The 17,419-nt window shown below is 47.7% G+C and overlaps 1 protein-coding gene across 2 annotated transcripts in view; it reads right to left on the reverse strand.

Moving 5' to 3' along the window:
- Nucleotides 1–1,946: 1,946 nt before the first annotated feature.
- The window catches only part of LOC100009818 (uncharacterized protein KIAA1671), a 267,176-nt gene continuing 251,703 nt past the window's right edge, over nucleotides 1,947–17,419 (reverse strand). For both annotated transcript variants that reach the window (XM_056821576.1, XM_007490054.3), the window contains exons 9-13: nucleotides 15,070–15,244; nucleotides 13,979–14,103; nucleotides 11,566–11,708; nucleotides 10,617–10,699; nucleotides 1,947–7,962 (exon numbers count right to left, since the gene is read on the reverse strand). In XM_056821576.1, the coding sequence (XP_056677554.1) occupies nucleotides 10,621–10,699; nucleotides 11,566–11,708; nucleotides 13,979–14,103; nucleotides 15,070–15,244 (522 nt within the window). In that variant the 3' untranslated portion in view covers nucleotides 1,947–7,962; nucleotides 10,617–10,620. The remainder of the gene's footprint in view (nucleotides 7,963–10,616; nucleotides 10,700–11,565; nucleotides 11,709–13,978; nucleotides 14,104–15,069; nucleotides 15,245–17,419) is intronic.

Genomic DNA, 17,419 nt, shown 5'->3' on the forward strand with positions numbered 1-17,419 from the left:
ACCCTGGACAAGTCACTTGGCCCTCATTGCCTAGCCATTACCACTCTTCCACCTTGGAATACACAGTAGTGATTCCAAGATGGAAGGTGAGGGTTTAAAAAAATGATCTTCTTTATAATGTGGGAATAATAACCCTTATCTCATATTATACGAGAAAAGTGCTTGGAAAACCTTACTTGCTACACAATGGCTCATCTTTCTAGGAGACAGGGACTGGACCAGAGATTTCATGAGCAGGGGGAACTCCCAACCAAGGAAACTCCCTCTCCCGGTGCAGGCTGGCTCCCTTTAGGGCAAAAACCCTTCAACTGGGGTTCAGGAAACAGTTTTGAAAATTGATTTCAGTAGAACTTGTTTCCTAGAATTGCTACGTAGTTTATTTTAGGAGGTGAGAAGGCAACCACCACTGGCTTAAACAAGCCAGCCAAAGGGGTCTTCTAGGTTAAGAACCTGTCTTGAGCCTTTGAGTTGGCCAAGAGTTGTGTCGGACTCTTTGTGACCTCGTTTGGGGTTTTCGTGGCAGATATTGGAGTGGTTTACTACTTCTCTCTTCAGATCATTTGACAGATGAGGAAACTGAGCCAAACAGGGTTAAGTTACTTGTTCAGGGTCACACAGCTAGTTAGGGTCTGAGGTCACATTTGAACTTGGGAAGGAGAGCCTTTCTGACTATAGCCCCAGCACTCTATCCACTGAGCTACCTAGTTGCCCCTTGCCTAGAGAAGTGGTGTCGAAAAAAGGTTAAGAATCTCTGTCTTGAACATGTAATACCCAGTGGAATTGCGTGTTGGCTACAGGAAGGATGAGGGGAAGGAAGGGAGAGATAGAATATGATTCTTGTAATCAAGGAATAATGTTCTAAATTGACTAAAAAAATAAAATCTCTATCTTAAGTCTTTGAGTTACCTAAAACAGTAGTATCAAATTCAAATGGAATGAGCAGCTCCCCAGAGGTCCTGGGTTCAAATCTGACCTCAGAAACTTCCCAGCTGTGTGACCCTGGGCAAGTCACTTAATCCCCATTGCCTAGCTCTTACCACTCTTCTGCCTCAGAACCACTACATAGTATTTTTTTTAAACCCTCACCTTCCATCTTAGAAGCAACACTGTGTATTGGTTCTAAGGTAGAAGAGCAGTAAGGGCTAGGTATTGGGGATGAAATGACTTGCCCAGGGTCATGCAGCTGGGAAGTGTCTGAGGCCAGATTGAACCCAGGACCCAGGCCTGGCTCTCTAGCCACTCTGCTACTTACCACTGCTATTTACATTTAAAAAGAAATTTAACCCTCGCCTTCTTTCATAGAATCAACACTGTGTATTGGTTTCAAGACAGAAGAGCGGGCAATGGGAGCCACAGTATTAGTTCTAAGATAGATAGAAGGTAAGAGTTGTTGTTTTTTTTAAATCAAATGGAAATAGAGCCACTTAGAAAACCACATACTAACATTATCTATATTTTATTATGAAAACTACTTTCCAATTATATTTTAATCTGGGCTGTACATTTGAAACCTCTCCTTACATTTATATCATTGTTTTAAAAATCTAACCAGATCTGCGATTTCATTGATTTGTGAGCCCCCAGAAATCTCCCCTATGAATGCAGATGAATGAACATCTTCCCCTTCTCCAACTCCCACAATTTAGTCTTAGGGTATTGCGGGGCGGAGGGGGGGGGGCAATGAAGGAAATGAAGTGAGTTGCCTAGGGTCACTCCGCTACTATGGTTGGAGGTAGGATTTGAACCTTGGACTTGAGGGTGGGCAGCTGGGATTCCTAAGTACGTCTCTGACTGAGGTCCAGATCTCTTTCTCTCTTCAGATGCTGTTGGGCAAACACGAGCCCTTGTCAGCTTGCTGGGCAGGGGTATGGGGAGAAGGGTGGGCTGTTGTGGAGCCCCCCCCTTCCCTTGTGAGTCGACTGCTTAAAAACCACATCCAAGCTTCATGAAATACAACTGGCTTCAAAGCTTTATTTTCTATGTTCAGAGTTCAAATGCAACATTTTTTACACATGCAAAGACCCACAGGATGAGGCCATCATTTCTCTTGGTCATCTCTTTATTGCAGTCCTGGATCACATTTTCAAAGCAGCTTTTTTTTCTACGAATAGGAAACTCTTCAGTGGTAAAATATAAAAGGTCTTCTTTACATCCAATTCTTTGGGGCAAAGGAACTCCTGGGAACAACTTGCTGGCATCCCAAAGCTAAGATACTCTCTTCTGATTGGACATTAAAAATATAGGCCTTTGTGTACGGATGTGTTCTCTATCACCTGACCGGGGGTCCTTTCGAGGAAGACTAAAGTGCCCAGAATCTGGCTTAGATTTGTTCAGAGCTCACAGAGCTAGCCTGCTTACCCATAAGGCAACAATACAAAGTGAGGGTGCTGGGAGCATAGATTTTTTTTTTCTAGCAGAACTCAATTTCTGTCTGCCATCACTGCCTAAATCTGAGGAATGATCACAGCAGAAATGTTAGAAAATATTTTATATATATAATATATATTTTTAAAAACCCGACAAAGCATTCTTGGGAGTCATATTCATACGAGGACGCAACACCAAGGAGGGTGGCATTACTTAGGAAACCAATGTGGTACAAAATATTTTCTATAACACAATATATTAATTTGGGGGGGGGCTCCGTATTTACAGGGACTATAAGGCTATCTGGAATGAGATTATTAAAAACAACAGATGCTCTGTACAGTCACTCTATGTAATATGCTGGCAGGGAGAGCCCAGTCTGCTCAAAAGAGGGGTCGCTGCTCTCTCCCTCCTTCCTCCCCACCAAGAAACCCGGTTAATTCTCATTCCCAGGAATTTGGAGTGGCCACTCCGGACATGAGCTCCCCAGTGCTTCGGGGAGTGGGGAAGAGAAGGGAGATAGGGAGAACGTCTCCGTGGATCCGGGCTTTGGAGTGGCCACTCCGGACATGAGCTCCCCAGTGCTTCGGGGAGTGGGGAAGAGAAGGGAGATAGGGAGAACGTCTCCGTGGATCCGGGCTTTGGAGTGGCCACTCCGGACATGAGCTCCCCAGTGCTTCAGGGAGTGGGGAAGAGAAGGGAGATGGGGAGAACGTCTCCGTGGATCCGGGCTTTGGAGTGGCCACTCTGGACATGAGCTCCCCAGTGCTTCGGGGAGTGGGGAAGAGAAGGGAGATAGGGAGAACGTCTCCGTGGATCCGGGCTTTGGAGTGGCCACTCTGGACATGAGCTCCCCAGTGCTTCAGGGAGTGGGGAAGAGAAGGGAGATGGGGAGAACGTCTCCGTGGATCCGGGCTTTGGAGTGGCCACTCCGGACATGAGCTCCCCAGTGCTTTGGGGAGTGGGGAAGAGAAGGGAGATGGGGAGAACGTCTCCGTGGATCCGGGCTTTTCTGGCTTTTCAGAGTTAACATCCGAGAAGTCTCCTCCAGTACCTTTCCCGAGGTTAGCGCTGGGCTTTATTCCCACCCGCCTTCATCTCTTGCTCCACAGGACACCATCAGAGCCAGGCTTGGAAATCAAAGTCAAAAATAACCGGCCAGGTCAGGCCCAACATGGACTTCTTCACAGCCTCTTCTGTTTGGATGGAGCAGCTACTCCCATAGGAACAGGAATGACTCGGCAACGACTGGGAAGATTCTGGGTCTGCCTGCGCTGGGCACAGGTGCTGCTCTGACTTGGGCATCGCCTTCTTGGCACATTTGTCATCCCACGATAGCCCCCGACTCCCAGCCATTCAAAGATGGCGGCCCACCAATGGGTCCCTTCCTGGCTTCCTGCTGAGAATACTGGAAAGCTACACTCAACTCCCTCCCCTCGTCAACCACTCATTTCTAGCCCCTCTGCAATACTGTTGTCCTGACATGATACAGCCACCCACCATGGGGATTTTAAGCTGTGGACTCTAAAGAAAAAGGCACACCGAGATGCTTTTAGGTGACGTCTCTTCTTCGGCCCATCTAAATGTGGCCAGTTTTTAAAGGTGATCTCCCAAAGAGTGCAGATGGAATTAATCCATCTTGCTCCTTCCTGATCCCCCAAATCACACACTGAAGACAACAACGGAGTTAAGAGTCCAGCGGCAGAACCAATGGGCTCGTCTGCTCTTGGGCTGGGCCACTGGGAGCATTTGGGAAGGAGAAGGATTATTCTATTTATAGCTTTTCTTTCACCGGGGACTCATTTCCCAATTTGGTCCAAGAGGCTGCGGAGTCCTTGGTGCAGACATTTAGGTCAGAATTTAGTCATGTTTCCCCTCTTCTCCCTGGGCCCCAGAGGGGGAGTTTCTGGGGTTATCTATTGCACAATTAAAGGATCTGCATATTTGTAATTATGTACTGGTCCTGGAGCCCCAGAGAGACTCTGCTAAAAGATTAAAACCATAAATTGATAAAGCAGTCAGCAGCAACAGTTTGAAGGGCTGACGTCTCTTCTGGATAATTTATTTCTACGGCTTCTTGGAATCGCTTGCTCAAATGGTTGTTTAGGGACATCAGGCCCCTGGCTTGGCCTCTTTTCTCTCTCTGTCTCTCTGCCTGATGACATTTATGGAGGCCACTTAAGAGACAAGCAGAACTGCTACCAAAAAAGAGATCCCGTTGGTCCCTGCGGCTTCGAAATTATTCCAAGTTGATGGCTGTTCCACCAGGCAACTAATAAACCTAAGCTCTTGGGCTCAAAATAAACTAAATCAGATTTCTGTTTGGGGAGAATTCCTCAGGAAAATGGAGAGCCCCAACTGGAAGTTGTGATCCATGTTATTGCAAGGTTGGAGATTTCCACTGGGGTTTCCCAAGTCAGAATTCCAGAGTTTAGGTGGTAGAGGATGGTAAAGGACAATGATCTCTGCTCAGTAGGACCGGGAGCCTCCAGCAGCTGGCTGCTGCCAAAAGGTGGAAGAGAAAAGAGGGAAGAGAAAGCTTGTAAGCGAAAATAATTTTACATTCTGAATATGGCTTATGGGCTCCTGGAAGAATTACCAAATAGGGAAGTGTTGGTCAAGTGGAAAATAGTTAAATTGCCTTGCAAATGACCAAGAGCTATTAAGGCAACGGAGCTCCAAATCTACATGAAAGGGGGCTCATGCTGGACACTGGTGGGGGTTCTTGGGTAGTCAGAGAGAGAGTTTCAGTCTAGCCCTGAAGCCCAAGTTAAGCAAAAGTTGGGTATGTCCTAGCAAAAGCAGAAATGGATCAGTCACCGGGGAGTTCTTGATGGATTTCTAAATATCACCATTGCTGTATCAGCAAAGAACAAAAATTAAGAGAAAGCAAAAGGGCACGTCTCCAGCGTGAGCCATTTTCGCAGCACTAGGGAAGGCTGAAAACAGAACGTTGTCGATACCCAGGACTTCAAGGTAAAGTCCCCAAGGACAGTTCGGTTACTGTGACTTTAGATGGTGGAGCCCAAGAAGAAAATGGAGGGTTTCTTGTTTTGTTTTGTTTTTTCTTGGCCATGAATCTCACTCTGAAGGCCAGTGAGGTCTGGAGTGAAGGACACACTCATGCTTTAACATTTCTCACTCTCAATTAAAATACTGTCCAGTGGGTGGCCAAACTGGCCAAACACAGAGGGTCACATCTCAATGAGGGTTCTGTACAGCCAAATGGCCCTTGATCTCATCCCAGCCTGGAAGGAAGATAATTCTCTGAGGAGCTACGTGGGAGCCATTTAATGGGATTGTTGACTGTGGAAAAGCCCTCCTATAGTAATGATTTCCACAGTGATGCATGAGAAAAGATACAAATTGGGCCTTAAAATGATCACCTGGCTGGAGCAGGGAATGCGGGCAGGGGGTGAGACTCCTCACTAAGCAGCCCCCCTTCTCTGCATCCAGACTATTTCTGTATTATAGGGTCCTCAGAGCCAGGATCCTCCATGGAGGTCAACTCCAACATGAGGTCCCTTGAGGGGCGATCCCCATTAAATATACACCAGCTGGCCACTGGAGCAGTTGGTTGTTGGGTAAACACCAAGCTAAGTGCTATACGGGGTGAGAAAAGAACTTTGGCCCCCATAAAGCCAATGGCTAATGAATGGTCCAGAAATAAATGAATCTAAAGACGAGTCAACAGTGCCACTTAACGGGTCCAGCAGAGGATTTAAAGGGAATGATCTCATCCCACATTCTTGGCCTTGACTGGAAGTCTAGAGTGTCGATGTTGGAGGCTCTTCCACTGGAAAGGAGGGATGGAAGGCGGGGGAAGGTTTCACCAGGAATTCCTTGCTGAGAGTTCAATGACCATGAATGAACTTGAGGGGATGGGATAAATTCAGACTTCCTGGCACCTTCTGTCTTCCTACCCTGAGACAAGGCGGAGACACGTATGCTCAAGTTATCCATGTGGCGGTCTGGAGTCTCCTTCCACTCTCAAGATGGGGCCAGAGAAGACCTCACACTCCTCGAGGGCTTCTCAGAAGACCTCGGCCCCACGATGCTCTGAGACTGTGCCAGTTGCCAGCCTTTGCTTCTCCATGGTTTCCTTCAAATGGGGTTGGCACGAAGTTTGTGGCCACTCATGGCCCACAAAATGGCTGTGGGTATAGGCAGTCCCCGATGGTTAGCTGGGATCTTGGGCATCAGGAGAGGGGGATGCCAGGAGAAAACTGAGCTACCCAAAAGGCAGAGGTGTTGGGGGGAAAGCCAGGATCCCTAGAGATTGTGGAAGAAGGCAGTTCGTGGGCACTTTGCTTTAGAAAGGGAGTAGACAAAGAAAACCCATATCCTCTAGACCAGTCTCTCCATCCCTGTCTTGGCTCTGGTCCGGGGAGAGGTTGGGAATTTCAGGAAGCTCGTTCTACTTACATTTGGATCTTTGAAAAGAGCACTTTTTTTTTCTTTAAACAGAGTAGAACAAAAAAAAGAGTGGGGGCAGGATAGAGAGGAAGCCCAAAGTATAACTAACATGGAGTCTCTAGACATGTTGACTATGGAAATGGCTCCAGGGAGAAGGGGGGAACCCAGCCAGCCAACGTTCTCCCCTCTTGCTAAATGGACACCCATGTGGCTTAGTCTGCAGTTCCTCTGGAGAAGGCTAGAGACCCCAGGGAGATCGGTTAAGCCACCAAAATCGGAGCCAGGAGGGAAGGAAGCAAAAGGTATTTACAAAGACAATGACCAAAAGAATCGGGTGGGAAGAACCTGAGGTGTTGGAAGACATGAGACCGAGCCCTACACCACGCATGCCTTCCCTTCTTTTCACAAAGAAAGCCCATCTATCTACACATCAGGCGGGAAAGAGAATCAGTGGGATTATTGCTTTGTCCCCCTCCCTCACCTCTGAAGACCAGAAAATGGCCATCCAACAATGCGGTTGGCCAAGCTCTGCTGCCACGGACGCTCCCCACGCAGCAAGGCTGGCCCTCCGCTCATTGGTGCATTTTACAATCAGGCCTGCAAATCTCTGAGGGTAAGAAACCAGTGGGAGTATTGATCAAAAAACACTATATTACAGAATCAGCGTGTGCCCTTGGCGCCACGGGCATGGCAGGAAGCCCACTGGTCCTTCCGTGCCCCGTGGAAACTCAAATCTTTCCAACAGGGAGAAATGGGCACAGTCCCAATTCAGATAGGTCCAGAGGCCACGGAGACAAGGCCAGCCTCCCTCCTCACCCCAGCCCGGTCAGATGCTCAAGGAAGGTGATGGTCTCTGCGGCCGCTGAAGGTATCTGAAGTGGGGGGAAATGAGGGGTTTCACTTAAAACAACAACAACAAGGGAATACAGAGAACTCTCCGCAGCCCTGGGGAGCCTTCAGAAGGGCCAGCTCTGGCTTCAACCTCCTCCACAGCGACTCTCCTTCCCTTTAGGAACCAACAAGAGCGTCTCCCCATCTTGGACTCGAAATACTAAGCAGCTTTCGTGGCCTTTCAGGCACCTAACCGCAGAGGCAGGAAGCAAACGAGAGCAGCAGGACTTTTGTCTTCAGGATTGGACAATTAAGGCTTCTGTTAATGAGACTTCAGCATTCTTATACCTAGGAGGGAAGCAATCCAGTTAGCCAGGGGGCAGATACTCGCTGTGGGCCACGGATGAAGGCAGGGCCTTCAACTGGCTTCCTCTCTACGCAAAATAAACTCAGGCAATTGTCTACCTTATGGAAGTAATAGAATCACGTATCATACATGCAGAGAGAGAGACAGAGAGAGAGAGAGAGAGAGAGAGAGAGAGAGAGAGACAGAGAGAGAGAGACAGAGAGAGACAGAGAGAGACAGAGAGAGAGAGACAGAGAAATAGGGAGAGATGGATGGATAGACAGAGATGGAGAGATAGACAGACAGATAGATAGATGGATGGATAGATAGATAAATAGACAGAGAGATCGATCAAGAGGTAAATAGAAAGATAGGTAGATAGAGAGAGATAGACAGATGGATAGATGGATACATAGATAGATAGAAAAGATAGATAGATAGACAGACAGACAGACAGACAGACAGATAGATAGATAGATGGATTAATAGATTGATCAAGAGGTAAATCGATAGATAGACAGAAAGACTGATAGATATAGATGGATGGATGGATAGTGTGACAGATAAGAGTGGTTGGCTTAAACTGTGACCGTGAAAATATGGTTTCAAGACAGTGTTTTGATTTTATATTAAAAATAAAAGTGGTTGCCATGGGAAAAATTCCCAAATATTAAATATCCAAGTCAGCTGGGGTTTTATGGAGTTTTAATTAATACAAATAAAGGAATTAAGAAAGAGAGAGAGAGAGAGAGAGAGAGAGAGAGAGAGAGAGAGAGAGAAATATAGTATGAATGGCCTAGGCCAAAGCCTTAAGAGAGACCAGTCTTTAATCCACTCACCACAAGATCTTTTCCAAGCAAAACTCTAGTGTTCAGAGAGACCCCCCAGCTTAGCTTCTGAGCTGAACTAAATTCAGCCACCGAGAGAGAGAGACCCAGCAGCCTCCTCTGACTCTTGACCTCCAATTCAGCTTTGGCAAGCTGACTCCTTTAGAGGCCTTTCTGACCTCCTTTTAAAGAGAATTTTCTCCTATGTCACCTCCTCTAAGTTCTCATATCTACAAATCATGATAGATGTTTTTCCAAAGGACAGACCATTCTGAATTCACAACTTCTTTAGTTCTCAACTTCTCTGGGTAGACTAAAACTTCTGAGTAAATTCACACCTCTTTGCCCTTTGCAAGTTTGCAAGTTGCCTGACCTTTTAGTGATTAATTTGACCTTCACAGGTAATTAGCACCCTTTTGTATTAGATCTAAAAATAGACTTAGCTTAAGGGCTTTTGCCTCCCTATAAGTATGGGCTAAATACTTTTTCATTGTTCAGTAAGGAGTTTACAACTTTATCTTCCCCTAAAGTATGCTTAAGTATGGGTGGAGTAATGTTAGAGTTCTCACATTTCTGATCAAGTGCCTTCATTGTTTAAAATGGGTTTGGTCCTAACCAATGTTCTAAGGTAGAGTCTGAGAACTTTTAAGATTCACAATAGAAGGGGGCAGCTGAGTAGCACAGTGGATTGAGAGTCAGGCCTAGAGACCGGAGGTCCTAGGTTCAAATCTGGCCTCAGACACTTCCCAGCTGTGTGACCCTGGGACTCTTCTGAGTATTGGAGCCAAAAAAAAAGATTCACGATAGATAAAATGGATAGATAGATAGATGGGTGGATGGAGAAATAGATAGACAGACAGATAGATGGATGAATAGACAGACATATTTCTCCATAAGTATGGAGAAATAGATAGACGGATAGATAGACAGATCATAGATAGACAGATCGATCAAGAGGTAAATAGAAAGACTGATAGATATAGATGGATAGATAAATAGATGGATCAAGAGATAGATAGACAGATAGATAAGTAGATGGGTGGATGGAGAAATAGATAGATAGATAGACAAACAGACAGATGGATAGATAGCATGATACTGGCACAGAATAATTAAAAGATGCTTGCTAACTTACTATTTGGAAACTGAGCCAAAGAAGGAACTGGTTTGCCCAGCAAAATCACCCAGGAAGTCAGTGGAAGGCATCTCCTAGCACTTCCCTTCAGAGCCCAGCCCCAAAACGCTGCCTCAGGATAATGGGCAGCAACCACCCATTCCATTTCTAGAATATGGAACATTTCCCAAAGCACCTTCCTCTGAACTATTGTGTAAGGTGAGCAGTACATATATCATCAATTCCATTTTAAAAAAAGGAAACCGAGTCTCCGAGAAGAAACTGCCTCTGGTCACTCAGCTAACAGATGCTGGAGCTGAGATTCAAACTCAGTACTCTTTAAAGCCCAATCCAGAAGGGGCAGCTAGATGGTTCAGTGGATAAAATGCCAGGTCTGGAGTCGGGAGGTTCTGGGTTCCCAGCTGTTCTCAGCCACTCCTGGGTAGGTCACCTAACCTAGCTCTTGCCCTTCTGTCTTCAAGCTGTTACTCAGACAGAAAGGAAGGGTTTAAAAAAAGTAAAAATTAAAAAGAGAAAAGCCCAGTCCAGCGTTTTTCTTCTGTTGGTTCCTGTTCCCGTAGGAACTATCCCCCATTCCTTTGAGTTTTCCCCCATCAAGGCCTTTCTCCCAACATTTCATCCCACGAGTCTCTGCAGGATGGCAGTGCCAGCCTCAGAGAAGCAGCATTTCCCTGCCCTTGGGGCTGCCATATACCTTTTCAAGCTTGATTTTCATACTGGCTCAGCCTCTTCTTGGATTTCAAATCTTTCAGCCACTGTGGAGACATTTCTTCTGACCTAGGAGCAGAGTACAATGGAGAACCATCATTTCAGGGAGCCGAGGCTAGAAGGGACTCTTGGAGATCCACCTCCTCACTTCATAGATGAGGAAACTGAGGTCCCAAGACTGACAATGACTTGCCCAAGGGTTGTGACAGTCAAGTGTGTTTCACATTCGTTTTGTTTGAAAACACATAGAGGGGGCAGCTAGGTGGCACAGCAGATAGAACATCAGACCTGGAGTCAAGAAGACCTGGATTCAAATCTGGCCTCAGACACTTCCCAGCTGTGTGACCCTGGGCAAGTCACTTAACCCCCATTGCCTAGCCCTTACTGCTCTTCTGCCTTGGAAATAATACACAGCATTGATTCTAGGATGGAAGCTGAGGGTTTAAAAAATAATGTAAGTAAACTTCCCAAACCAGAGAAAACCTCTCAGCCAAAATGGTATCTGTTTGCCAGGTGAAAAGGCTGGGATTGAAATCCTAGGAGTTCCCTCTGGGTTTCCATCCAGAATCCTGGGATTGGTTTAGAAAGGATGCTGATGGTAGCTCAGTGGTGAGCCAGGCCCAGAGATGGGAGGCCCTGGGTTCAAATCTAGCCTCAGACAATTCCTAGCTACATGATCCTGGGTAAGTCACTTAACCCCCATTGCCTAGCCCTTAGCACTATTCTGTCCTGGAAGCAATGCTTGGTATCAATTTTTTTTTAATGTTTTACATGTTTTCTCTCTTCAGCTACATTAAAATTCAGATCTTCTTCCTCTCTTTCCTCTTCCCCTCCCAGAGGCTGTGAACAGTCTGGCATAGCTTCTACCCATTCTAAGATAGAAGAGAAGAGTTTGCTTGTTTTCCAAAAGAACAAAAGAAGGGACGCCTGCTCACCTCTCCTCCTTCTCCATGCTCGTGGGTAACACGCGGCTGCCCAGGACTCCAGGCTGGAAAGGAGATTTGGGAGACTTTGACAGCTGGGCGGAAGCCTGGCCGTCCCCGGGGCTGTCCACCTCATTCCGTTTCCGAAGCTGAGCCTGGAGGGAAAAAATAAAACACTGGAGCGGCCCCGTCGCTGCCCCAACCACTAAAGCAGGCCCAGACAGTTAGCATTACAAGAGAGACAAGCAGGCTCTAGTGGCAGGGAATGAGATGTGTGGCAGGTGCTGATGATCCTGGGCAAGACATTTCTCCTTGTTTGCCTCAGAGTCCTCATCTGTAAAATGGGTACAGTACTGTGGTGAGGACAAAATGAGGCCTTTGTAAAGTGTTTTACAAACCTTAAGTGTAAAAATGCTAACTATTACATGAACAGCTATTGATTAGAATCCACAAAGGTCCTGGGATACCCTCAGCATAAGGAACTCCTGAGTTGGGAATGTCTTCCTCCAGTGTACATCACCGCCTATCCCTGACTTAAGAAGCAAAGTCTAGCCCGGGGTCCCCAGCTGCGGCCCCCCGAGGCCCCCACCGCACTTCCGGAAGGGGCACCTCTTTCATTGGTGGTCAGTGAGAGGAGCGCTGGATGTGGCGGCACGCACGTACAGCACTACTTCCGGTGATGTAATCCTGTAGTGCCTTGTTCTGAGAGTAACTGAACAAGAACGAGGCGTCCCGCAAAGGATTATGTGGCTGCACAATGGAAGACATCAGCATGGTGAGCAGCGATCTGGGGGAGGGGATTCTGCACTGTGTATATTGCTGCCCAGTGAGGGTTAGGTTTTCACAGTCCGGCCCTCCAATGGTCTGAGGGACAGTGAACTGGCCCCCTGTGTAAAAAGTTTGGGGACGAGTGTCCCAAGTCCCACAGAGGAGACAGGGTCACAAGATCTTAGATCTAGAGCTGAGAGGGGCATGAGAGCACACGGCCAGATTAAAATATAATTGAGACTGTGTGACCCTGGGCAAGTCACTTAACCCTGTTGGCTTCAGTTTCCTCATTTGTCAAATGAGCTAGAGAAAGAAATGGCAAACCACTCCAGTATCTTAGCTGTGTGACCCTGGGCAAGTCACTTAACTCCCATTGCCTAGCCCTTACCACTCTTCTGCCTTGGAACCAATACACAGTATTGATTCCAAGATGGAAGGTAAGGGTCAAAAAATTACATATATATATATATATATATATATATATATAAAATAATTGAGAAGGGGGTCCCTAGGTGATTTAGTGCTTAGAGATGGGAGATCCTAGGTTCAAATCTGGCCTCAGATACTACCTAGCTGTGTGACCCTGGGCAAGTCACTTAATCCCCATTGCCTAGCCCTTACCCCCCCTTCTGCCTTGGAACCAATATATAATATTGATTCTATATTTTCAAATATAATACATATTTTATACAATATATTTTAAAAATAAAAATATTGAAATGTATTTCATATATCTTTATATTTAATATATTAAAATATATAAATATGTTTATATTTGAATATATTTTATATATATAATTGAGAAATATTTGACAAAATAAATAAAAATACAATTGAACATAGATAATGTCAGTATGTGGTTTTTTAAGTCAATATGTGGCCCATAGGGATCTTTATGTACAGTTTGTTGTTCTTGTTGAGCTATTTCCTATTCTTTATGACCCCATTTGGGATTTTCTTGGCAAAGATACTGGAGTGGTTTGCCATTTCCTTCTCCAGCTCATTTGACAGATGAGGAAACTGAGGCCAACAGGGTGAAGTGACTTGCCCAGGGTCATACAGCTAAGATACTGGAGTGGTTTGCCATTTCCTTCTCCAGCTCATTTGACAGATGAGGAAACTGAGGCCAACAGGGTGAAGTGACTTGCCCAGGGTCATAGAGCTAAGATACTGGAGTGGCTGGCCATTTCCTTCTCCAGCTCATTTGACAGATGAGGAAACTGAGAACAACAGGGTGAAGTGGCTTGCCCAGGGTCCCACAGTTAAGAGGTATCAGAGCCCAAATTTGAACTCGGGCCTTCCTGACTCCAGGACCAGGGCTCTATCCACTTGTACTACCCTAGCTGGGTGGGAACCTCCATTTCTGTTTGAGTTTGACAGCACTGAGTCTAACCCTGCATTTTACAGATGGAAAATGAGGCCCACAGAGCCCACATTGCCCCAGTGAGTGCCAAGGGTCACACTCGAATGCAAGACTTCCGGACTCCAAGCCCAGAACTACGCGCTAGACCACGGCGCCTCTGTCTGAAGAGGAGGATGGAAAAAAGAAGCGTTTTGGCCAAGACGACTGCCCTCCTCTCTGAGGCCCTGCTCTGGGCGGGGGCCCAGCGGAGAGCGGCAGCCCTAACCCACAAAGGAGAAAGCCAGCCGGCAATACCTTGAGCACGGAAGGATCCACGCCTGGGAAGATGGGCAGCCGCTGGGGCTGGCTAACTGGAGTCCTCTCTGACCTGGGCGGCTTCTCTTCTTCGTCCGACTCCTCCTTCTTGACCAATTTATCTTCTGTTGGCAAAGACAAGGCGAAAGAAATCATGGCAAGGCCCAGAATCAGGCCACAAATCTCTAGCCAGGACAAGAGTCCGGCAGGCTCCCTCGAGAAGGCAATCACTTAGAAGAGGAAAGGAGTCGGAAGCCCTGGGGTGGACCCCCATTCCACCATTGGGTAGCTGTGTGACCCTGGGCAAGTCACTTGACCCCCATGGCCTGGCCCTTACCGCTCTTCTGCCTTGGAACCAATACACAGTACTGACTCCAAGACGGAAGGGAAGGGTTAAAAAACGAGGGGGTTGGCCTTGATGACCCCTCAGATCCCTTCCAGTCTACTCAGAGATCTATGGATGGAAGAGACCCAAGTCTGGTCTAGTCCTGCCCCCTTATTTCACAGACGAGGAAACGGAGCCCCAGAGAATCTGGTGACCGAACATGGGCCACAGGTGACTCTGCAGGAAGCGCTTCCTCGTGCCCCTTCCCTACAAGGTGAGCCCCACTTTCTCCCATCTCTAGCTAATCGGTGAAAGCTGTGGACATGTTGTCTCCTCCCCTCAATAAATCAGAAGCTCCTTGAGGGCAGGCCGATTGCTTTATATTCCTGGAGTCTCCTTAATAAATGATAAAGATAATCATTTAATAAATGCTCGATGACTTGCCTTCCTGGCTTACGAAGGAAGGGGCAGGGGGGGATTTGAACCCAGGACTTCTGACTCCCGTACCATGATGCCTCCTGCCCCATCTCATCGCATATTATATTTGTCTGTGCTGGTGTCTTATCATTCCCTCTCGCTATAGGTCTCTGCTTACAGGAGGTGCATAATAAATTCTGGCCGGTCTTGGATTTGAACCTTTCCCAAGGATGCTTCTGAGGGTTTCCTCCTGTTTTCTCTTGGGCTAACCGAGTCCAGCCTCCCTCAGAACCCTTCCGGCCTTTCTGACCTCCATCCCTCCCACCGTCTCACTAGGGCTGGCGGCTACCTGTGGAATCCTTAAACATCCAAGCACTGTCGGCCTCTTCCATCGATGAGGACTGGTTGTCAGCCTCGCCGACCCGGCTCCTCCGGAGCGAGTGCGAGATCGGGGCCCGCCGCCGATTCCTCCTGCTCAGCTGGGCGCGCGCCTTCAGGGCACTGGAGTCCAAGACCGATGTTTGCTTCGGGAGAAACGGGAGCCACAAATTAGTCCATGCAGCTGACTGAGCTGAGGGATGGGCTTGGGGGCACGTGGACGGCAGAGTCTGGCCCAGGCTGATAACCGCCTCCAGGGTCAAGCACGACACTCCAGCATCTTTTAGAGATAATCCCTGTCACCTGGGGGGGGGGGGGGGGGGGCTTCTCCTCCTCTGACGGAGGACGGGGCTGGCAGACAGAAAAGCATCTCGGCTCTGGGGAGAGGGGCTCTTGGGAGCCTTTGTTCCTGCTGAGGAAACTGAGGCAGGAAACAGCTGAGTGACTTGCTCAGAGTCACACAGCTAATCCGTATCTAAGGCAAAATTTGAACTCAGGTTGTTTTGATGCTAAGTGTTCTGTGGACCACGTATTCCAGTGAGGTGATATCCTCAGTTATGAAATCGGGTCTCAGCCAGATCTCTGATCTCTTCTAACTCTAATTATATATGTGTTAGGCTTTGACCTTCTATGATCTTAGGCTTCCTGCCAGCTGTGCTGGGTCATGTTCTAAGACCCCTCCAGGTCTGCCATAACCTGTTCTAAGACCCCCCCAGGTCTGACATTCCCTGTTCTAAGACCCCCCCAGGTCTGACATTCCCTGTTCTAAGACTCCTCCTGGGTCTGACATTCCTGTTCTAAGACTCCTCCTGGGTCTGACATTCCTGTTCTAAGACTCCTCCTGGGTCTGACATTCCCTGTTCTAAGGCCCCTCTGGATCAACTATGACATCCTCTGTTCTAAGCCCCCTCCTGGGTCTGACATTCCTGTTCTAAGACTCCTCCTGGGTCTGACATTCCCTGTTCTAAGGCCCCTCTGGATCAACTATGACATCCTCTGTTCTAAGCCCCCTCCTGGGTCTGACATTCCTGTTCTAAGACTCCTCCTGGGTCTGACATTCCCTGTTCTAAGGCCCCTCTGGATCAACTATGACATCCTCTGTTCTAAGCCCCCTCCTGGGTCTGACATTCCTTGTTCTAAGTGCCCTCCAGCTCTGACATTCCCTGTTCTAAGACTCCTCCTGGGTCTGACATTCCTGTTCTAAGACTCCTCCTGGGTCTGACATTCTCTGTTCTAAGACTCCTCCTGGGTCTGACATTCCTGTTCTAAGACTCCTCCTGGGTCTGACATTCCCTGTTCTAAGGCCCCTCTGGATCAACTATGACATCCTCTGTTCTAAGCCCCCTCCTGGGTCTGACATTCCTTGTTCTAAGTGCCCTCCAGCTCTGACATTCCCTGTTCTAAGACTCCTCCTGGGTCTGACATTCTCTGTTCTAAGACTCCTCCTGGGTCTGACATTCTCTGTTCTACGTGCCCTCCAGCTCTGACATTCCCTGTTCTAAGACTCCTCCTGGGTCTGACATCCTCTGTTCTAAGCCCCCTCCTGGGTCTGACATTCCTTGTTCTAAGTGCCCTCCAGCTCTGACATTCCCTGTTCTAAGACTCCTCCTGGGTCTGACATCCTCTGTTCTAAGCCCCCTCCTGGGTCTGACATTCCTTGTTCTAAGTGCCCTCCAGCTCTGACATTCCCTGTTCTAAGACTCCTCCTGGGTCTGACATTCTCTGTTCTAAGACTCCTCCTGGGTCTGACATTCTCTGTTCTACGTGCCCTCCAGCTCTGACATTCCCTGTTCTAAGACTCCTCCTGGGTCTGACATCCTCTGTTCTAAGCCCCCTCCTGGGTCTGACATTCCTTGTTCTAAGTGCCCTCCAGCTCTGACATTCCCTGTTCTAAGACTCCTCCTGGGTCTGACATTCCTTGTTCTACGTGCCCTCCAGCTCTGACATTCCCTGTTCTAAGACTCCTCCTGGGTCTGACATTCTCTGTTCTAAGACTCCTCCTGGGTCTGACATTCTCTGTTCTAAGACTCCTCCTGGGTCTGACATTCTCTGTTCTACGTGCCCTCCAGCTCTGACATTCCCTGTTCTAAGACTCCTCCTAGGGCTGACTTTCCTGTTCTAAGCCCCCTTCTGGGTCTGACATTCCTTGTTCTAAGTCGCCTCATGGCATTCTCCCTCTGTTCTAAGCCCCTCTCTGCCCCTTATCTATGGTACTTTCTGAATATTTTAAAGCTATAGAAATGAGATGCTGATGGCTAGAGCTCCATCACCTTTGCGCCCATTTTCACATAAAAAGGGAAAATGAGGACCCACCGGGGAAG

The sequence above is a fragment of the Monodelphis domestica genome, chromosome 3 (genome assembly GCF_027887165.1).
Source record: "Monodelphis domestica isolate mMonDom1 chromosome 3, mMonDom1.pri, whole genome shotgun sequence".
NCBI lineage: Eukaryota > Metazoa > Chordata > Mammalia > Didelphimorphia > Didelphidae > Monodelphis > Monodelphis domestica.